General features: G+C 49.7%; 2 protein-coding genes across 4 annotated transcripts in view; one reads left to right on the plus strand and one right to left on the minus strand.

The window, feature by feature from the left end:
- ATAD1 (ATPase family AAA domain containing 1) overlaps positions 1 to 4,280 on the plus strand; it is a 17,907-nt gene extending 13,627 nt beyond the window's left edge. For all 3 annotated transcript variants that reach the window (XM_075154060.1, XM_075154061.1, XM_075154059.1), the window contains 2 exons: positions 2,290 to 2,426; positions 2,984 to 4,280. In XM_075154060.1, coding sequence (XP_075010161.1) covers positions 2,290 to 2,426; positions 2,984 to 3,104 — 258 coding nt within the window. In that variant the 3' untranslated portion in view covers positions 3,105 to 4,280. The remainder of the gene's footprint in view (positions 1 to 2,289; positions 2,427 to 2,983) is intronic.
- On the minus strand, positions 3,833 to 21,593 carry PAPSS2 (3'-phosphoadenosine 5'-phosphosulfate synthase 2). Its single transcript, XM_075155374.1, has 12 exons — positions 21,588 to 21,593; positions 20,845 to 20,977; positions 18,443 to 18,678; positions 17,565 to 17,703; positions 17,183 to 17,301; positions 16,949 to 17,062; positions 16,412 to 16,523; positions 12,794 to 12,999; positions 11,690 to 11,825; positions 10,596 to 10,864; positions 9,626 to 9,855; positions 3,833 to 9,148 (listed from the first exon to the last, which is right to left on the minus strand). Exons 1-12 carry the CDS (start codon positions 21,591 to 21,593, stop codon positions 9,007 to 9,009), a joined length of 1,842 nt encoding a protein of 613 aa, XP_075011475.1. The 3' UTR covers positions 3,833 to 9,006.
- Positions 21,594 to 22,314: the final 721 nt, after the last annotated feature.

Genomic DNA, 22,314 nt, shown 5'->3' on the forward strand with positions numbered 1-22,314 from the left:
GTTACCGGAGGTTCCTGCCAAATTTAGTCTGCAGCACTAATTGTCTTGAAGTTAATGTTGCAAAGCGTCTCTTGGTTGAGGTCTATCCTAGTAAATATCATTCGTTAGTAAAACCAACTTATATTTTTCAAGAGGCCTAAAAATCACAGCTCATCATTGCGAATGGCTGAGATATTGGGGAGGTTCCTTTGCAAATGGTCATTTTGGATTGTTTGTATAGGATTAGTATATAGGGTGGCTTTTTCGCAAAATACTAGACATAGATGTGGAAAAGGAACTGCTACGAAATGCCAAAGGAGTTGTGGAGGAAGAGCTGACCTATTTGCAGAAAATCTCAATCAGTCTTGCAGGTGGTGATTTCAGACTCAGATTTCTCTCCGAGAGCTGTCAGGGAGGTATGCCAAAGAACAGACCTTTTTACGGGCTCCCTGAAGATCTGCAGCCACCCAGCCCTTGCGCGCGGGTGGGCTCTGCGGCTCCTTTGCCTCGGCAGCTGGGCCTGGGAGTTGCAGCACCTTGGCCTTAAGGCCTTCAGCAAAAACCTAAACTGGCTCCTGAATACGCACCTGAAAGAACGCAAGGTATATCAAGCACCTGGCAGTGAATCACAGCCACACAAATAACATTTTTTTTTCACGGCGGGGGGGAAAATCAGCCTGTATTGGTTATCCCACAGGAGGAAGAATCGGATCTCTCAAGCCCAGCTTGTTTTCAGCCAGGGTGACAAACTTCTCGGCAGTCCTTCACACGACAGTAGTCGTCACGCACTCCGTTTTCCCTGCCTGTCTTAAAATCTTGTTTCTTTCTCACTGGAAGGGAAGTCCTTGTTAATGCAGGCTATGCAACGTCCCCATTTTCTATTTATTCTTAGCCAGCTGCGCTGCTCCGTTCAATTCTTGATGGCCTTCAGCCCCGCACGGAGCAGATACGTTGCAGATCCACAGCTGACTCTTACTGGCCTCGGTATTTGTGTGCAGGATCACGCTTTCAAGCGAAGCACTTCAAGACAGCCGGGCTATAGTGTCCGTAGGAGGCACTTCAGCGTAAGCCGGCTGCCGCTTTTGCCTTAATTTCCGTGCCTGGGGGAGCCAGATGGCTCGCTCCAGACCCAAGCCAGAGCACTGCGTGCTGAGTCGTAGGCCAGGGAGCTGGGGATCAAGATCTGAGCCAACAGCACAGTGTCGCCGTAACCCTTGTCCTTCAAGAAAAGCGGGAGGGACGGTGGGGAATTGGAAGGGTGCTCAGTGGACGTCGCTGCGTTCTCGGGTTACCCTGGGGAGCGCACGGGCTGAAGCAGCAAAGGCTACACCTGGGGCTTTGCCTTCATCACCACGGAGTAGTTTCCCTCTTAGAAGAAGTCACCCCTTAAGTACAGCCTTTTGTTAGACTAGTTTGGCTTTAACTTTTTGAAAATAAAATACTGATGCATTGGAAAATGTGCCAGAAGGGGCTGTTACCAGAGGTTCTGTAAATGGACGGAGTAAACATGGGGTCCTGGCTGGAACGAGTTCAGCCTCTGATCCAGTGCGCGGAGTCAGACACGTTGTTTTGCCTCAGAGCTCCCCGTTTCGTGGTTGTATAAAGTAGGAGCAGCTGTTCAGTAACTCGGCAAACAACTGAGTGGCTGAGATAGCGAACAACTGCTTTTGAAGTTCTTATTCTGCACTGAAAGGTGGCAACCACAAAACGTAAATGTGACAGAACTTTTTCCAGCCTTGCTGCGTTACTGGTCAAAAGAAGTGTTTATGAAAACAAAATGCACTCTTTCAAATAATGGATAAAAAAAGGGCTGGGCTGCGAAAGGAGACCGGTTGGATAGTGTTCGTTGTCTACAGATAAAAAGATGCACGGAGGGTCTGATGGAGCCCTTTACCATAAAAAGCAGTGCCGTTGCAGGGAACTTGTGTGGGCATTTGAGAAAATGGGTCGTCATTTCTGCGATCCAGTTTTTGCCACCCAGTAGCCTTCGAAAACAGCACAGGAGCTGTCTCAGTAACAAAATGTGCTAATATGATGGTTCGCTTTCGCTTGCCTGTTCTTGTTTTTTCTTCATCGGCTACAGAATTTTATGAGATGAAGCATCAGTTTCAGTTAATGAAACGAACTACTTGGAGGGTACAAACTGTAAGTTAATAAAATAATTTGCTTTTAGCTCTCAAAAAAAGTCAAGACTGAAAAAGATCTTCCTAGGGCGGGTAAAAATACTTGGAGGTGACTCTTTCTCGTCCTTGGTGAACAAAGTAAATGACTTCAGAGTTCTTATGCTTTGACCTTTTGTTTTTTTGGCAGGTGGACAGGCATGTAGATCTCCTAGAAGTTGCTAAAGAGACTGACGGCTTCTCAGGCAGCGATCTGAAAGAAATGTGCCGGGATGCAGCACTCCTCTGTGTCAGGGAATATGTTAATTCTGCCTGTGAAGAAGAGAAGTATGTGTCTTTATTCCGTCTGTTATGATAGCTGAACAGCAATTGTGAACGCTCCTGCTGCTACACACTGTCCAATTACTAGTTTGTCGTTTCGGATTTGAATTGCAAATTTATAGAGGTTTAAAAAAAACCTTGCTGTGATTCACAGAAAGCAGGAGGTTCTCTTTTTCTTGACAAATTGCCGCTATACAACAAAAAATCCCAACAAGTAAGTTACCTTTATTCACTTTGACTATGAAAATAAGACTGTTTGTTCCAAGGTGTCGAGCTTGAGGTGGCATGAACCACCAAGTGATATTACTGCGCTATGATACCAGGCTTAAATGCTGGTAACGCTCTGGCCCGCGCGTAACTCCAACTTGCTGTGACGTTCCTCCGATTATCTCCCATACTTGCAGGCGATACGCGCACGGACAGGGGCATGTTTCCAGTGTAACGCTGGATCCGTGTCAGAGCTGCTGTTTTCAGGGACTGCTGCTCGTTGTTTAAATAGCTGTTACGCAGCACCTCAGTCATTATCTTGCTTTTTTTTTTTCTTCCTCTCTTTCTTTCATAAGCCACGACGAAGATGAAATTCGGCCTGTGCAGCAGCAGGATCTCCAGAGGGCAATTGAGAAGATGAGAAAATCGAAGGATGCCACACTGCAGAACGTTTTGATGCACGTTAGTTTAGATTAAGACAAAAGAGTGCGTTTGCAGTTTCTGACGTGATTTAGTTTGACTTCTGTAATCAGTTAGCAAAAACAATGTCAGGGGGTGGGAGCGGGGATGTTCCTGGAATAAGGGAGTTCTGTTTCTGGAATTGTTTTTATACAACAACTTCTAAGTTATTGCAACTTCGTCATGCGCAACTAGAAGCGTAACAATAGATCATGAAGTGGAACAATTATAGCCCAGACCAAGAGCAACTGCCTGTGTCCTGTCCCGTAATCGATACACTGTGTAGCCTTAAAGCAGGTTCCGACGCGGTGCGTGGGTTCAGCGGTCGCCGCTGTGGAGGGGAGACGATCCGTTACCAGTTTGTGTATATACGTACGAGCGTGTGTGTATGTATTAAATGTATATATCCACGCATTTTTTTATATGTAGACATAATCTGTAGATAACTTGAGTATGGAAAACCTTTTCTACTTACTGACTCAAACCAAATCAGAAGATGTATAGATTAAAGATTCGTCGATACTCAGTTCACATTTACTTCTTCCTTTTAGCAGCAAATACGAAGATAGAAATTCTGCTTCTAGAATAACTTTCAGGCAAAATTTGAAATGTTACCGTTTTTTCTTTCACATGACCACTTGAAATCTGGTGCCATTTAGTAAAGATAGTAAACTACTGTAAAAATGTTTGAATACTTTTCATTTTGTATGAATTCTGCTTTTTCAGGCTTTTTAAATGAATGCTGGTTTTATTTTTATTTTTCCCTGGATGTGAGTAACTAGAGTAGAATCTTAACTGGTCTTTCATAAAGCCCCACATATTATAAGCTCTCTGAAATTGTGGCTTTCTGATCTATTATGCATTGTAACGAGGGCTTGCTGCTGTTTTAGTCTCCTCTGGAAGACCCGCTGCTGCACTGTGGCACATGTTGTACCATGAAGCGTCGTATGGAAAGCTCTGAGGCGCGGAGGGATGTTTTGTGATGTTTTGCTCTGTCACGTGCTCCGATCTGCAAAATTGGAGAGAAGAGAATGGGCTTTAGGTTGATAAATGTGATTTAGCCACGTTCTGCTGTACTTGCTGGTAACAGTTTTAGTAAATTCATGTAACGTTGCGTAGTGATAAAGGCGAAGGGTTAAAAATGTAAGCGGCAAAAGTGTCTTGATAAAGTTATTGTCAGTAGGTTATCAGTAACTTGATTTTTCTTCGTATAATATTATGAATTGTGCACTAATTCAACACAAATATGTAATCGGCATTGTTCAAACCCCCGGGGTGGTACACCCCGTCACAGCTCTGCTAGCTCTCGAGGGAAGGTAAGCATGGAAAGCAAGATAACGATATAAAACGAAATGCGCTGCAAAGTAACGTAAAGAGAGGTGGAGCCAGCCAGCACGGTATCGGGTGCCAATGACAATTCCCATTGAGCTCAGCTTTCTCACTGGTGTCCTTTTTGTCTGGCACGCTGGTGGTGTAACGCGCCCGGCGCGGTAGCTCTTAGTTTGACCCAATTTAATCTCGAACGGGGGGGGTTTCTTTTGGTAATTACTTTGCTTTTTGATATAGGGTAAAAAGTCTACGGTACACGCATCTTGCTCTAACGCAAGGACGTAGGAAATTAGGCACACCAGAAGATACTGGGCGATGGAGATCTAATCCCACAAGTCACGTTAGTAGTGAGGTAAGCCAACGCTAGCTCTGGGAGAGCCTTAAAATTAAACATGCAAATAATGCTACTTACTGGAAGCGGGTTTCTCAGGAGGTTTAAGTTACGCGTGTGCCAGCTGGAGTTCTCCAGCCGTGCGGTTTGTTTTCAGTGCCTGCTCTGGCGCTGAAGTTCTCCCAGCCCCTGGCGTAGGTGTAACGCCTGAGAAAGGCCGGGCTCGTCCTGCATCTCCTTCCTTTTTTTGGGGTTCTTCCTACTTTACGGTAAAAGATCTAGTGCAGGCAGCTGAAGAAAACCGTCTTAATTGGTTTTAATAGAGTGACAGTAAAGCGTGTCCTCAAGCAACTTTAAATGTCAAACAGCGCACGGGAACGGGAACAAACCCCTGACTGGTTGCAGATGCCGGGGGCATCCTCTGGTCGCCAGCTGAGCTCTGATCTCCTTTTCGCGCGTTTCTCCAAAAACCTGGCTGTTTGCTGGCTGCGTCTGGCCTTTACCTTGTGCCTATAACGCATCGCTGCAGGCTTAAGGGACCGATTTGAAGAGGCGCGAGGGGTTATTTGTGATTGCCCCCGAGGACAGTTCCTGCAGCTGGCGTGTAACTTCCACTTTTCCAAGGACTTTTCCATGCTCGCCCGCTCCTGCTGCCCTTTTGGGAGTTCTTGTCAAAGCTTTAATTCCACGTCTCCAGCGGTTTGGTCCTCACCATCTGATCCTGCCGCTCCTTGGCGTGGGGGCAAGCCTAGCCCCTCTCCTGCGGCTCTGGGGCCAGCTGCTCAACCCAAGCCCGGTTTCAGCCTCCGGTACCGAGCTCCGAGCTGTAACGCAACGTTTTGTGTGAGAAACGGGTCTTTGCTGGGGTTTAAAGGTCGAATCCTCTGGCAGGAGGAGGCATAGGCAGTCCCGGCAGGTAAATGATCTGCTTAGGACCCGTTCAGCCGCAGCAGTCGCCGGTGGGCAGCGTGCACGGTACAGACCGTACCTAAATCGTCCTGGCTCAGCTTGCCAGTCCGATACCGCAGCGCAAACAGAAACCTTTGGAGTAGTCTTAAGTAACAGGTAAATAAATGTGGTGTGTGTTTGCTCTGTGTTTTCGTTCATCTGTTTTCTGTAACCTTCACCAGTGCGCACCTCTGAATTCTGCAAATACAGCTTTTTTTTTTTTTTTTTTGAGACTGGCTTGGGCACCGGCATCTTCTCCCTGGCTGGTGCTCGGGAACCCCGGGAGGTGGAGCCCCGGATGAGTGGGGTGCTGGGAGCCCCGGCAGGGCCCCATCCCCACGGCACAGGCTGGCAGGGCTGGCGAGCTCTCCCGTTGTCTCTCCCCGCGCTGGGAAGCGCAGGCTGCGAGAGCCACAGCCCGTTTACTGCAGGTCCGTTGGGAAGAGACCAAGCGATGCAGCATCACCCCCTCTCTCTGCAGGGTCTCAGCAGGTAGAAGGTGCTGAGGTGCTGGTTAGCGCAGAAGTGCAGGCGGCAGGAGACAGTGCCGTCACTGCGCTCGTTAGACGTGACTGGTTGGCACAGCCCAGGCAGCAAAAAGGCAAATGAGTTGAGGTTTCCAAAGGGAAAGGGGCTGCATGGTCAGAATCGCTGCTGGCCGCTCCAGCCACCGCCCTCCCCGAGGCGCTGAGCACGTAAGGCTGGAACTGGGGGGGGGCCCTACCGCTACAGCCCTGTCACAGCCCCAGAGGAACCACGTCGTCGTAATTTCCCCCCCCAAAAATTATAAAGTGAGAGTCAGTTACACGTATAAATATTTATTTGTACTGAAAGTGAGTGTTTTGTAGCGGAGTATCAAGTTCAGAATATATTAAATCATGAGATGCAGCAGTTGAGGTACAAATTCCAGTCTCATGTCTTTAATAAATACACTATATAAAAAAAAAAAACAACTGGTCCACATACTCTATTTTAATCAGAGGTAATCAGTACACTACGCTATTTTAAAAGGATAATACAACACTTGTGTTTTGCTGTAACCATTTGGATTTACTGCAGGTTTGTTTTTATTTTAACTGATTATTTTATGATGAGCGGCAACAGCACTATTTCACTACTTCAAAATGACAAATATCGCAATCATAAATGGGAGTATTGCTTTCGTCTTCCAGGTCCCTGCCAGAGGGCCTGAGTGTAAAAGGCACTGGTGCTAGTGTGCTTTCAGCTGCTAACACGGGCGTTGCAGCATTTTTCTTGAGGTATAATACAGCTTTGGGCTCTTTGCTCAGAATACTTAAAAAAAAAAATTACGAAAAAAAAGAAAAAAAAAAACCAAAACAGTTGACAAATGAAAAAAAAAAACCTTTTGGCAAAAATATTCCCAATCGCATACGTAGTCTCGGACCCTGTACCATGGCCACAGCAAAACAGGTTTTAGCTGGCAGTGTAGCTCACTATCCTAAGTTACAAGCAGAAGCGCGATTGTTTTTACCGAGCGTAGATCCATTTGTATTTAAAACTGAAGAAGAGGCGAACGCTATTTCCATTTCATTTGAAACACATTCTGACCGGTCCTGGGGCGTCTACTAAAAAGGGACGAGGACAAAACTCATCAATTCGGGTTGTTGCAATCACTAACAAGTGCGTAGCTGTCTTCCCCCCCCGCTAAAAACCTCACACCCGAGCAGGGCGGCCGCAGGATCAGCCCTTTCCCCGGAGAAGCCTCCGCTGGCCGCAGGCAGGAGGCCGAGGGGCAGGCAGGGGTAGGCAGGAGGCCGAGGGGCAGGCAGGAGGCCGAGGGGCTCGCAGCCGCGCACGGCGTCGCGCTCAAAGCTCCACCAGCACCGAGACACGCGCCGGTCCCAGCGGCACGTACTCGGGGCGAGACGCAGACGGGGCCAGGTAAAGCTTCGGCGTTGAGTCACGCTGCTCAGCCCCGTCGGAGGTCACCGCAAGAGCTGCGAGTCAGCGGAAAAGCCTCGCGCCAACAGCAAAGTCCATGCCGGAGCGGGAGAAAAAAAAAAAAAATAAAAAGGAGATAAGGTCTGCAGTAACTTTCCACCAGCCAGAGCTGGGAGCAGCACCAGCCACCGGCTCCCGGCTCGGCACCGTCACCCCTCGCACAGCAGCACCCCAGCGGCTGGGGGGGACCCAAGGGCTCGTCTGCCACCCCCTGGCTGTCCCCCAGCCGGAGCCAGCGTCACCATCCCGCAGATACAAGGTAAAATCAGGTCACCCGTACCCAGGCGGCGTACAGGCTGAGGGCACGCGCTTGAGCCGTCTCGCCTGGTTTACTGGGCACAGCTGCTCGGACCCACCTCACACTGATTTTGCTGTTTTGCCTTTAATTCGCCTTTCGGATGGGAGGAGCGCGGGCAGAGGAAAGGGGGATCCGATCCTGCCAGGTTGGAGGATACCCGCGAAAGCACGTAAACAGCACCCCCAATTTTTGCTTGCTGCCCTGAGCTTTCTCGGAGATGTCCCGGGCTTTACGGTGCCTCCCAGGACAGCTTCCCCCGCCCGAGGGCCCACCAGGCTGCGAGCACAGGGATCGCCGCGGCAGAGTCCCCGCGGAAAGCTGAACTCGCAGCACCAGTAACGCTCAGCCCAGGTTTTGTTTTGACCGGAGAGATCAAGCAGGAGGAAGAAAGGAAGAACAGTGAGCAATCGACTCGGCCACAAGGAACCGGTGATGGTCAAGGCTGATTAAAAAAAAATCCTTTTAAAAAAAAGGGCGTTAAAAAAATCCCGCCGTTTGTTAGCAAAAATTGTCTAAGGCACAACCTGGAAGGCAGCCACCGGATCCGAGCATCGAGTGCCCGTTTTTCTCTCCCACCCTGGCAGCAGCAACCGCCCCTCGCTTCAGCGGCTGCTCCTGCCTCTTCGGGCAGTGCTGGGCGAGGAGTAGCGGGAAGGCACTTCTTCATTTCTGCTCCACGCAGGGGACAGACACGTTTTTATCCCGGTGCCGAGGTCCCAGCTCTGCACCGGGGCCAGCGCGCAGCTCTGGAGGCATCAAAACGATCCAGATGGCCCGTCCAGAGGCCGTGCTGGGCTTCCTGCAGCCGCGCTCAGCTGGGAACGAAGGGCCTGCTGCCCTCCCCTTCCAGCTCCACGGGGACGCTCCCGGCAGCTTCAAGGGGAGAAGGACCAGGCTCGAAGTATTTCTGATTAGTAAAAACCACTCTGACCCAGGTAGGAAAATCCTACAGTCAGAGCATTGGAAATGCCAAGTAACTGATCTGTGTCATAGGGAATCAATCAATCATTGCTCACTCTTAATACAAGTATTTCTAGGGAGGAGAAGTGGTGTTAATTCTTCTTTTCCAGCGACTGGTAGTACTCGGTTAGGACTTTCCAAGCTTTGGGGGCCATGAAGCCGTCTGGTGGGTTTTCACCTTCGCGAGCAAGCTTCCTCATGCGCGTTCCCGAGATGAAGTCAAAATCGTCGTGCCTGCGGCAAAACAGAGACAGGGGTGAAATCAGCCCAACCGGCCTGAGTCGTCCCCAGCGCAGCTCTTCCGCCATGCCAAGCGCGTGGTCGGAAACCTCCCGGCACCGGCAGCACCCGACTGCGGCTTTACGGTCGACAGCAATGGGGTTGCTCTTTCGAGAGGAGCTGGAGTTGTACGTAACACACTTCTCCAGCCATGAGAGGCTGTATTTCTACTGCCTCTTCGTCCCCAAACTGTGTTTCTTATCCTTCCTGGCGGCTACAAAGGCGCATCTTTAGTTTCAAACCTGTCCTTGATCCGGTGTCAGCTCTTGGAGGGCAAAGCGGGTGGCTTTCATAGGTTTTCCCCCCATTCCTCTCCTCAAGAGGAACGACGACTGCTTTTCTCTCTCCCCTGGCAAGCTGCAAGCCAGACGCGATCGCAAACCACGCGCGCTGCGTAGGCTGAAGAAAGAGTGACGCCGCTGCCTGCATTACCTTTTCGGGTCATAAAAATCCATGGCCCTTTTCAATTTATTGTAAGCAGCCACCCGGAAGGGGATGATTTCCACCGAGGTCAGGCCCGGCGCCATGCTGAGGACCTTCCCTCCCTGCGTGGGCTCGTAGAGGTCCTTCTTGGTCTCGGGGTGAGGCATGCCTGCGGGGTCGCGCCCCACGATGTAGAAATTGGCCCCGGCAATCATGCGAGCTCGGCAGTGCCACTGCACCTGCGAAGGAGAGGCACAAGGAGCGCTGGCTGAGGGCTGAGCGGCAACTGAGCCGCCTGGGCTGCAAAAGAGATCCTGGCGGTCCGCACGCAGGAAGGAAGGAAGGAAGGAGACGCGTCAGCAGCCTTGCTGCAGTTTCTCATAGCGATCAGGCCACCCAGACTCGTCTTCCACTGCTTGGACCTGATGCAACATCACAGTTCTCCTAAGGCCATGTATTTCAAGGGGAACACTGGGGATGGGAACAGGTCTTGTTCCAATTTGGCAGGAAATGGAGGTAGTGGTTTGCTTTTTGAACATGCAAAGACAGGGCCCACCAGCCCTCGAGCCCCGCGCAGGCAAAGGCTGCCCAAGCATCCCTCTCCATCCTCCTTCAGGGGAGGTTCAGTGTCCAATGCTTTCATCCCACCAATTTAGGGACAGAAGGCAAACCACTGGGAGAAAACAAATTAGCATCCCTGCCCGACAGAGAAAAGGGTCACGGCGGTAAAGTCTGTTTCCAGCCCCCTTCTCCCCAGCTCTCCATGCAGCTTGTGACAGTGCAGGAGCCCACAGAGCCCAGCGCTGCTGGGAGAACCACAGCGAGCTGCAGGTGAACCACCAAGGCAGCTAATAGCGAGGCAACGGCCACCGACTCCCTGCCCTGCGGCTTTCTGGAGCTGCGCGGGCAGCCTGGCAGCCGGCATCCCCACGGACAGGCTTCTAGCCTTGTCGCAGCGAGCCGCCGACGGCCACGTTACCTCCGTGGGGCCGGCGTAGAGCATGGGAGAGGGGAAGATGGCAACGATGGTCGACTTGGGGTCCAGGACTTGCTCCTCCAGCACCGCTGCGTGCTGCTTCATCCGCCACTCCAGCGGGACGTCGTCATCTTTGGTCCATCCTCCCAGGGGGTGCAGAAGCAGCACGGGGTTTTTGTAACCCCTCTCCAAAAGCTGGCGCCGTGTGTCCTGCATGAGCAGGGCGTGCCCGTTGTGGACAGGGTTGCGCAGCTGAAATGCAAAGACAGCATCTACAAGGGAAAGATTCAGAGGGTCACAGGCTCGCGCTGACCATCAGACCCTGCAGCTTCATTTACACGCTATACATTTCGACACAGTCATAAGATACGTATGTCGCAAGATACGTGTCCTATCTTCACAGAAGCGAGACCTTAAATACTTCAGGTGAGCGTTTCATACGTGTACAGTGCCTCTTCATCACTCTGCTTGTGACAAAACAAAAAAGTTTATTTTCATCGCATATCCTTCCTTTGGGGCCGATTTCAGACCTATCAGCTCCTACAATGTTTTCGGATGCCACAAGACACCTCCACCGAGTTCCCTGACTTCTTAAGTGACCTGCCACGTCTCCAAGCTCAATGGCACCTCCAGGAAGGCCAACGCTCTCTCCCCAAAGTGAGGGTAGGTGTCCGACGCCTGCCAGCCTGCTGGGACAGACACCTGGGAGAAGACCTGAGCTGTCCCCCATGTGTGAAGGCCAAGCGTGTCAGCGCAGGGCTTTAAAGGTCCGGCATGTGGAAAGAGAGGCTCCGACCTGCCAGGGAGGACATGAGCAGGACGCTCGACGCTTTCCAGTCCCTCAGAGAGGCCCACTGAGGACGCAGCCCATCACAAGCACCGTCCTTAACCAAGGAGACCACCGCGCCACTGTTGGTGCCATGCCCTGCGTCCCTCTTACTGCTCGCCCCGCCCGAATAGTCCCATTTTGGGACCATACAGAAGCAATTTGGCAAGTGCTGTAAGCTTGAGAGCAAGTAATCACAGATCACACAAATCTCCCGGGGTCAGGTAGGGCAAGAAGTGCCGCGTCACCGGTGCTAACCCAGGGCACTCACCAGCGTTCATTTCTCTGAACTTCTGCTTGAGAGCGAGCGGTGTCAGGCGGTACTGGTCCAGCCCGTCGTTCCATTTGATCTTCTCCAGCACGAGGAGGTCTCCACCAACCAGCCAGTCTCCGCTCTCCATCACCATCTGCAAATTACACACACGTGCATTATGGAGGGAACAGCGACGTATCTCCTTTTCCCTTTCCCAATCTCCTTTGAAAAGTGTTAGGGTTGACTCTGCTTGTAGGGTGATCTCCCCTCCTCGTTCAGCACATTGTAGGCGGAAAACATTCTTACAGTGACCTGAACTGAACGTCACGAGCAGCGCAAACCCTGTAAAGCGAGGCACCAGCCACCAAGACCCTACCCCTGCACCCAGCTGGGTGCTGGACCCCTCTCTGGCAGCCGGGGGTCTACAAGTTATGGCACAAGACCTATTCCAATATTCCTGGGAACACGCAGGAGGAATAAGCCTGTTGCAAGGTGAGCAACTGCCGCCGAATAATTAAAAGATTTATTTTAAGGTAGGGGAAAAGAATTAACACGGCTTTTGCGTTTTTAAGCAGGCAGCTCAAGTCACTCGGTGTAATCTGGAGCTCTCCCTTTCTACGGGATGATGTTCTTTGTACTGCCAGAGAGTAAGTGGGACGAGATAAGCTGTAAAAATATAACACCCTTGTTGGCTGCCTGTACAAAACAGGCAAACTGAGAAGTAAACCGTAGCTAAAAGGAGCACAAGTCTGCGATCTGCAGCATTAGCATTTGGTAGCATCACTGAGATCATCACACCCCAAGGACAGGAAAACTTTGGGGGCTAAGTTGGTGGCCGTGCTAAAAATGTTTGGATGTAGGCACACCGGTGAAGATGAGTGAATGAAAGGAGCAGCTCATTTTCCCTTTCACCTTGCGCTTGTTATCTGGTGCATTAATTCACGAGCCTAAAAATTCCGTCCTGCCTGCTTGGGACACGACGGTTCCCAGCGAGGAGTTGGGCCTGGAGAGCAGACAGGACACCCGTGGCCCTCGAAACCTTGGAAAGGTTCTGTTCTCCAGCCCCTGCCCACATTTCCCACCCTGGCCAGGCCTCCCCGAGCGGCAAGGGGACAAACCTACTTTGACGTGCGGGTGCTTCGCGCAGGTGGTGCCCCAGACGCGGGCGCAGCGCTCCTCCTTCCTGTGCTCGAAGTACTCGGGGCTCCTCAGGACCGCCACCCGCCGCCCCGCGTAGCTGAGCGCCAGCGCCTCGCAGCCCTCCAGCCGCTCCTTGTCCTCCGTGGAGATGGGCAGCACGATGGGGATGCTCAGGTTGACAACGCCGTCTGGCAAGAGAGGGGGAGGATTTTAATGCCCTCCAGCCTCGGGCACTGGTCTGGGGCACCAAGGAAACAGAGGTTTTCAGAGGCACGCGTTCTCCCTTTGGAGAGCCAAATTTTCCAGGGCTAGCTCGGGGATTCACCATCGGTCACGTAAATTTATTCACTGCCCCATTTTTTTCTGCACCCCTAATAAACAGCAACTCTAGTGGAATACGAAAGCTCCTTATCTTTGGGCCAGAAAAGTCTCAAAGACACTTGGAGCATTTCATTACTTTCTGCACACCCTATCTCCCTGGAAAGATTGGTTCCTTCTCCAGTTAGCTTGCTGTAAAGTCTCTTTGAAAAATTTAAACGTGCTTGGAAAATGCAAGCCTGGATGTAACCCCTACCTCCTCTGCCAGGAGAACAACCTCTGTTAAGACGGCTCTGGCTTGGTGTTCCCCGGGGCATCTCATTCCCTGCGCACCTCCCGAACTGCCTCTTCCAACAGGGAAAACACCGTCACGCTTCGCTTTGCTTCTTTGGGTTTTTTTCTGGATATCTCTATACTGTTACTCCTCTTCCTTTGTATCTCTGCAGAGTCCATTTTTAATCTATTTTCTGTGTGTGTACAGCGAGTCTACATTTGCATGTGTAGTTTCTAATTTCAGTGTTGTCCCTAAATACCTCGAAGTCCTGTTGGTTTTATCCCCAACTCCCCAAATTTCCCAGTCCTCCACTAAAGTCCTCCCATTTCTCCTTGGATATCCCGGAGATATTAATACAGAAGAATCAGTCTCTCCCATGGGTTTCCATTCACAAACAAGAATGAACAAATCACTGATTCAATTTGTTCTGATCTGACTGAAATAATTTTGGACCCTTGAGAGTCTTAATTTGAGGATTTTGACTATGATGTAGATTTTTTAAAAAATCTTTGTTAAAGTGTTTGCATTTACTTTTAATTCATGACTAGGTATCATTCGTCTGCCAGACAGCAATTTTCAAGCACCTTCATGAATAATCATAACTATAGTCACACGGGAGCCAATCAATATCAACTGCATACATTTAAATTATATTAACCAGCGATCAGTCAATAAAGTCAGCATGGAAAAAGCTGAATTACGAAACCAACAAATGATGCTGAAGCTGAGGATCTCCATGCTCCATTTCCAAATGCAAGATGCAGAGTTTAAAAAAAACAATCACTCCAGCGAAGGTAATTACCAAATTACACAACTCGGATTTTTGTGAAGACCAGTCAGTAGGACACGGGGTGTGTCAAGCCGCTTCGTAACCGGCTGAATCATAAACAGGCCGTGATTGTGTCTAGTCTTAATAATTTTCTTTTTTTTTTGTAAATCTCAAAAAATTACTTTATAACAAAAAAAAAAATCTAAATTGAGGAAATTTCTGTACAACCTAAGAACAGTTATATACATACCAGCTACAGAGTGACTCCTTCCTGGGAGAACACAAACAAAATTAAGATAATTAACACTCACGGGCACCAGTTACAGTAGCCGTTTCAAGAACCAAAGCCGCTCATTTAAAACCTCCGGCAAGCACCACCTAACCGCAGGCAGGGTGTCTGCCGGCGCGGCCACGGTCCTCCACGGCGCTGCCCCAGCTTCTCCGGCGCTCACCAGTCCAACACGGGCCACGTTGACCGGGGGCGATGTACAACGCCTACGCTTTCGCTGTCACCCAGTCCCGACAGAGGCACGCGTCGCTGGTGCGGAGGGCGGAGCGCTGGAGACCCCGCGGCGCTCCTGCTGCCCTACGACGTGCAGATCCACCTTTCTTCCTGGTGGCCATCGTGCCCCTACACAAAGCACCTCATCCGCCCAAGGTGGGATTTACTGCTCGAAGTCTGAGCGAGAGGAGCACTAACTTGCACAAGTCCACCAAAATGGATCGCAGCCCTTTCAGGCACGGCTGGAGCTGCCAAAAACATCCCCTGCACCCCAGGACAAAAGGACTGGACCAACGACTCCAGAAAGACCAGCCTCAAACCTCTCTTTGGCAACATGCACTCCAGTCTCGGCACCATGAGATGGAAACCCTCCACCGCTTCCTAAAGTTCATCCAAGCAAACCAGGGATGTTCTCCTTCCTGCCCAGATGTCACCCTGCGGGCCTGACCACGCAGATGTTGAGTTTGGAGACCTCCATGGAGACAAGGTGGACCGGGGACTGATGTTGATGCCCTCTACTACAAAGACCTTGCTCTGGAGAGTTCATCTCCCACTAAAAGCAGGTGTCCTGGGCTTTGTCCCTGACCCCATGGAGCTCCACAAATACTGACCATACGCCTGCGGACCCCGGAGGAGCTGTGCTCAGGGATGCCGACAGGTTTGGGGGAATGCCCCAAAAACAGATGCTCGCCGAGACGAGCCTCTGGCGCAAAGCGCAGAGCTCTGGAGCAACGTGGTCATCACGGGGCGCCTCTGCGACCTCGTCAGGCACAACAGGCAGCTCAAACACCACAGACCGGGGTCTGACGACAAGGACCTGTGCTTTTGAACACTGTTTGCACACTAGGCGGGAGGTAAAAGCCTACGACGTGCCTGAAAGCAGAAGCCCCCACACAGACACTCCTCCAGGCCGAAGCGAGCAGTCCTGAGCTTTGCATCTGCTGCACGGTGCCCAAATCCTAATAACAGCAGCATGTCACTGCCCCACATGTCCCCTCAAAGGGACTCGCTTGCCAAGATCCCAAATCCCCGAGGCCAGAGATCGCTATCAGGTCCACAAAACCCAAAGTGTGCACCCTGCGTGCATGTGAAGTCACAGCGACGGCGTCTACAGCCGAGAAACGGGACAGAAATATCTCCCACCCCCGTCTCCGTTGTAGACGGTCACTGCCTGAATATTCTTTGCCTTTTCCAGGAATGAAGCATCTCTAATATGTTCCTAATGAATAGGTAAATCTGATTTATTTCAAGTTACGGTAATGGATAAGAAAGAAATTGGAGGAAAAACGTGAAATCAGGCACTGCTCCTGTTGCCAAGGAACAGCTGCCTTCTCCTCCCACCTCAAACTCAGCCTGGCAGCCTCCCCGCTGACTTGGCTTTGGGTTTGCATCTTTATTTACCCTAGTATAACCAAGCACGAAAAGAGCTACACAACGGCTGCTGAAATGTTTGGTCGGCACCGAGCGAGACGCCAAAGCCGTGAGCCAGGGCCCCAGCCACAGCACGGTGAACTTTGTCACTTTTCGTACTCTTTGGTGCGTTTCGGAGCACGGCTTCCCGGCCCCCCGCGGTCCTTTATGAGCCCTCGCATTTAACACACGAGAGGAAAGGAGGAGAACAACACGGCCGAGCATTAAGCTTTTCTGTACGGCTGCCTGCCGAGACACCGCGGGGTAAGCATCGTGTCCCGCAGCGGCTTGCTAGCCAGCATGAAGGCAAAGCGGGGGGATTCGTACCATTCAGCAGGGTGCCAAAATGGATCACTTGCAAGTACTCCGCCTCGCGCATGAAGCCGGTCAGCGGAGTGGCCCAGCCTTCGCTCAGCACCTGCACCCACTGCAGATCCAGCTGCAAAACAAACCCAAAGGGCACTCCTGTCACCAGGTCACGCTCAGAGGTTGCTTCTCCTTCCCTTCCGCTGCGACAGCGCTCTCCTTTGTTCTGCTTCAAATACAGGACATTCATAAAGGGGGAGAAAGCCATGGGGGGGGTTGGGTTGGTTTGTTTTTTAAGCCGTACTTTCACAGCACAACTGCTTGAGGGGTGTACTAACACAACGGAGACTGACAGCCCTGGCTTGCTACAGCACAGGGGCGAGACACGGCAGAAAATGGCTGAGGATCACACTTCAGCTCGCCATAAACCACAGCCACAAAAGGACACAGCCACCAGAGGAACAGAGCCCCCTCTAGCAACATCCCCGTCGAAGCTTCTACCCTTTGAACAGCTAAATAGTGAGTGAATCACAGCACAGCATCCACGCATGACGATACCTTAGTGATCTCTACGGATGGCAGCATCTCTGCTTCAGCTCGGATGCTATTGACTTTATTTTCAGGTACAAACAGCTCAAGAACATCCTTAATCGAGCCCCGGGGCATGATGTTCTGAAAGAGAGACAGACAGCAATTGTAAGTAACGTGCTGGTTTTTAAAGGCGCAGCAAACACTCAGTATCCGAAAGCAGGTTTACAAGCTGCCGGCGGCGGTGGCATAAAAACGACCTACTTGTGTTTGGAGGAGCTCCACAACCTGCTGAATACATTCAGACACCGACGCAACGTTCGTTTTCAACACTAGTTCAGGAGATTCAGGCTTCTCATAGTCTGAGTCAATCCCCGTGAATCCTATGGACAATTAAACCCAAACTAAATTTATTTAATGTAATACTTGGTGCCCTAAAGCCAACAAAGCTGTACAAACAACCAGCGAGCATTCAAGCATACTGGGTACTACAAGCGACACTTGTGACAGCAAAATCAGGGAAACGGGATACTCTTGTGCACTACAAAGAGCCTTTCGTAACCCACCTCTACGTGCAGAGCTGCAACGACAAGCTATCCGATGCTTTGGAAAGCAAACGGCAAAATAGGAGCTCGCTCTTCCATACCTTTGATCTCTCCAGCTCTTGCCTTTTTGTACAGGCCCTTCACATCTCTGCTTTCACAAATATTTAGAGGAGCATCTACAAAGATTTCAAAGAAAGGAAGTCCAGCCGTCTCATGAATTTTCCGTGCATTTTGACGATCCTGTTAGAAGAAAGACAGGAAAATCATATGTGTCCGAATTGCAGCAAGCGCCTTCCTACTACATGACCTTGAATTCGACACAGGTAAATTTGTCTCTAGTATAGATTTATTAAATTTACGTTCATTCCAATATGGGTTTTTCATCTCCCTTCCCCCTTTTTCTTTAAAGATTCTTTAAAAAAAAATTAAAAAGTCTACAACTTTGATCTGTTTTCAGTTTTTTCCATCCGAAACATCAAGAAGATCTCTTCGTTAAGCAGGACAACAGAACTTTAGAATGTGAATAATTATCTGCCGTGTGTCAAAAAAAGGAACTGCTTGCATTGGCATGATAACGGCAGCTACTTGGTATTCTCAGATAGGATAAGACCACGATCAATACTTATTCAGAGTAGTGATAGCACTATGACAGGCTATTGTTTCTATGCCTCTTTTCTGCCTCCTAACAAGTTAGTAGTAGGAGCCTCTGTTAAGGAGATTTTAAACTTCTCTTAGCTTTTAATCAATTCGTAATATTGAATATATTCAAAGAGGTCACGTCAAACTGCCCTCCAGAAATTTGTGCTGATTGCGAGTAGTTCTGTGTCTCGGTGGTGTTTTACAAAGGAATAGAGAAGAAGTTAAAAGGAGCATCTGATGGCATATAAAGAAAGTCCTCTATGTAAATCCCTCTCCCCTAAGAACAATCATGAGATCAAGGCTGCCCAGAAAAGAGCAGAATATGACGCAGCGAGTTTACCTTTGCGAAAGGAGAAATGAAACTAGTTATGCAGACAAGCCCAGCGTCAGCAAACAGCCTGGCCACCTCTGCGATGCGGCGGATGTTCTCCTCGCGGTCCCCAGCCGAGAAACCCAGGTTTTTATTCAAGCCATGCCGAACATTATCACCGTCCAGGGAATAGCAAGGGATGCCATGAGAGACCAAGTACTCTTCCAGAGCAAAGCCAATGGTTGTCTTGCCAGCTCCAGAAAGGCCTGTTGGAGACAGAAAAGTGAGCTTCAGGTTTGAGGTCAAAAGAGTGAAAATGGCAGTGTAACGCAGTACCTCCTGGGACGAAACTCCTTCTGTCTGAAGTTGCTTTCAGGGAAGAATGAGGTAGGGAAGTTGGATTCATCTTTTTAGCACACAGTTACCAACACAGAGCCCTGGCCAACCCTTCTCTTATTGAAGGGGTGGCATTAATACCATGAGAAAAGCTGCTATACCCCAACATCTGGAGGGGTTCAACCCAGCAGTGTTGCAAAAGTATCTCTTGCTGGGCCGTGGTGGGACAAATAGGTACCAGTATGTAGGGGAAGCTTGAAAGGATGCTGTTGCCTGTAAGTCCCTCGGCATCTTCCTCTTCCTCCTCCTGTTCCCCCTATGAAGAGCCAACTGCTTTCCCAGACTGAACCCAAGCAGAGGTTCTTGCTGCAACTGTGCGGGGTGGGACAGGCTCCAGCAGCAGCAATTGCTCCTCTGCACCCACAGACACCTCCTTCTGCCGGAGCAGCACCCACAGATCTGTGCGAGCAGGAGCAGGATGGTTGTGTAGACAAGCAGCACGTCTTCAGCTGCCCGCGTCTCCTGGAGTCATCAGCCAGAAAGAAAACAATCCAAAACGAGGTGGTTGCATCCCATTCCAGCTCCACCCACTTGCACAAAAAGTGTCAGAAAGCGGCAAGTGCACCTGGAGCACCAAACTCCTCCTTTCCGTTGGGTGGGGATCTACGTGTGGAAAACTCCTTGAGATGGAAGAGGAACTTGACTTAGGACAGAGAACATCTCCAGACACCACACCTGTCTCAGGAAACACTAGTCTTGGAGAATCTCCTATGGAGATGGCATCATCTGCTCACCTGTTTGCATGACACCTACTATTGACCACTCATGGAGACAAGACCCTGGGCGAGGTGGACTTTTGGTCTGATGCAGAACAGCCATGTTTATGCTGGAGAGGAAACCTGGCTGGGCAGAGATGAATTCTGCTGGCTGCGCCTTCGGTTTTTGTAGTACAACAGACTAACCGTTAGCTCTCCTGAGCTGGCAATGTAGGGCATTCAAGTGCCTTTCCATTTAATCCATACGGTCCATGCAATGAAATGTCCTTCCATATAGTCTCTTAAAATTAAATTGATAGAAAGTTAGGAGACCACCGTCTATTTCAAAGAATAATCATCAGCCAGAGAAGCTCAAACCTTTCAGACGCAAGCTTTTTGAGTGATATTTGAAAAAGAAGAAAATTGCCTTGGATAGGTTTTTTGGCTTCAGAAATTATATTAAAGCAGATTAGGCGTTGGCCTTCTTTTTGAAATTAAAGAGGACAAACCAGAAATGTCTTTTAATCCAACATCTAGCACATAAGCTGATATGAAGGCAAATCAGAATGGCTTTACAAACCCTTCCAAGTACGTCTTTCAACATCTTCCAACAGTCAAAGAAAATACCAATATTTAATAAGCAAAGAAACAACTGGACAAGCGACAAAAGATAGAGTTGTGTAAATATTAGCGGAGCAAAATAAAGGCAACTGTCATTTCTAGCAGCCCCTAATCCCCAAACAATGAGTTTATCTTTCAAAGCAGAAGAGAAGGGCAACACGTCGGAAGGCGTACGAAATGAGAAATAATGTAAGAAACCCTTAACGGCTCTGCAAGAAATTGCTTCCAGTGCAACTCGCTGCATTCTTTAGACAAGACGACTGCCTTGTGCTGGTCACAAGGTCACTTTAAACACAGTAAACCTAAGTGTCCCAATAAACTTCCCACCGACCCAGAACGAAAACATCCGCATGCTGTTTTGGACAACCTCGGGCACGTTTCACTGCCAAGGACTGGCTGGATTTGAGCCAAGGCTTCCTCAGCCACATACTTGGGAACAACAAGCGCGACCCTTAGGGCTTCTGACGTGTTCAAAGGAACCCGATAACAGCTGTGAAATTCATAAAAACATTAGTTATGGGCAGCAGCTGCCAGGGAGAATATCTTGCTGCGCCAGCACCGCGTCTCGGTGTTTCCCACGTGTCAATGTTTTGCAATTCCCAGTTCAACAAGGAATGCTGACGTTTCCTGTGGATCCCAAATCCCCACCTCCGAGCCATACTCATGTATGCAAGTGGGTTTCACACGTGAAGCCACGCTTTCACGCCCAGACGAAAATACCTGTTAGCCAAACCGTACAGCCTCGAAATCCACCCCTGGTACCGACGACTTGTCCTCTCTTACTCCTGCTGACGTGATGGGCTTGGTAAACCACGTTGGTTGATCCCTGATAAAAACAAAGCAAAACAAAACACTTTTGTTACCTCGTTGCTCTCCGTACAAAAGAAAATCCTAGCTGGGACTAATATAAGGGAGAGAAATGCAAATTCATTAAAAATCTGCATGAGCCATTGCAGCAAACTCCGGCAATTTGGTACAAAAGGGAAAACGGCGAAGAAAATAGTTTCCTTTGGCGTAAGTTGGATTTCTGTCTGAGCAGCGCAGACTCATTTTTTGAAGACAATATTTACCTCTGCTCGGGGCACTTCTGGTGGCAATGCCTTTGCGTCCGTCGCTGCCGGCAGCGGCAGAAGGCGACTTGCTTTGCGGCAGGAGTGCTGCCAGGTGACTGATACAGCCGCAGGCAGGCAGGGGAGGACACCGAGTCCACGCGGAGTTACAGGCAGCACACTCCCTGCCTCTTCGGCATTTTAAAATACGGGCAGACTCACCTATCATTTTAATTATGCTTGCAAAACAAAAGCAACTTAAGGTGCTAATTTACTTGCCGTGTTTAACATAACACGGCTGCTAATAATTGCAGCTGGGGCAAGAAACGGCAAAATAGCAGGGCTGAGCTGAGCGAGACCAGGACCCGGCCAGGGAAGACGGTGGGATGGGAGGCAGAGAAAACACCACCTAACGTGCATGCCTGCATTTCCCGGTGCAAACAAGGGACCGGCACGATGCTGAGCTGGAGGCCTGAATTTTGGTGCTCCCTAACATCGACCTGCAGGCAGAGCAGCCCCAGCCTCTCCGCTGGGACGCAGACTAAGCAGCCTGTCTGTGCCCTGCAGCTCCGGCAACGGTACTTCGACAAAGACTTTTTGCACATAAAATATCTGCAAGACCTTATTAACTGCGAGGATTACGTTTTCAGCTGAGGCAGCCAAAGGAAAAGTCTCAAGAGGAAGAGAGGATATAAATATTTTCTCCCCAGACGGATTTTTCACGAACATAGGTTTATCCGTTTCGTATCATCAGTACAAGAGCAGGTCTGGGCTTTCCCATTTACATCTGGCTATATAAATATTTCTATGTCTGAAGTCACAGCAGGGAAGTGATCATTTTTCATTTGTCCAAGAAAAAAATTTTGGCAAGAAAAAAAAAATAAGAGGAATGGGAGAGACAATAAAGTAAAAGACCACTTTTAAACATGTTAGCAAAATAGCCTGATTTTTTTTTTCCTCTGCTTACTGGGCCATTAACACTTTAACAGGATTCAGCAAAGGCATAAGCATTCATTAGAGACTTGGTGTTTTGTATGCAACAGACGGCTCTGCCTGCACAGAAATCTGGGTAAAAATTATTCCGTAACAGAAGAGAAAAAAATACCCTCCTCTCCTCACCCGTTTTTATTATTATCTTTCA

The sequence above is a fragment of the Calonectris borealis genome, chromosome 7 (assembly GCF_964195595.1).
Source record: "Calonectris borealis chromosome 7, bCalBor7.hap1.2, whole genome shotgun sequence".
NCBI lineage: Eukaryota > Metazoa > Chordata > Aves > Procellariiformes > Procellariidae > Calonectris > Calonectris borealis.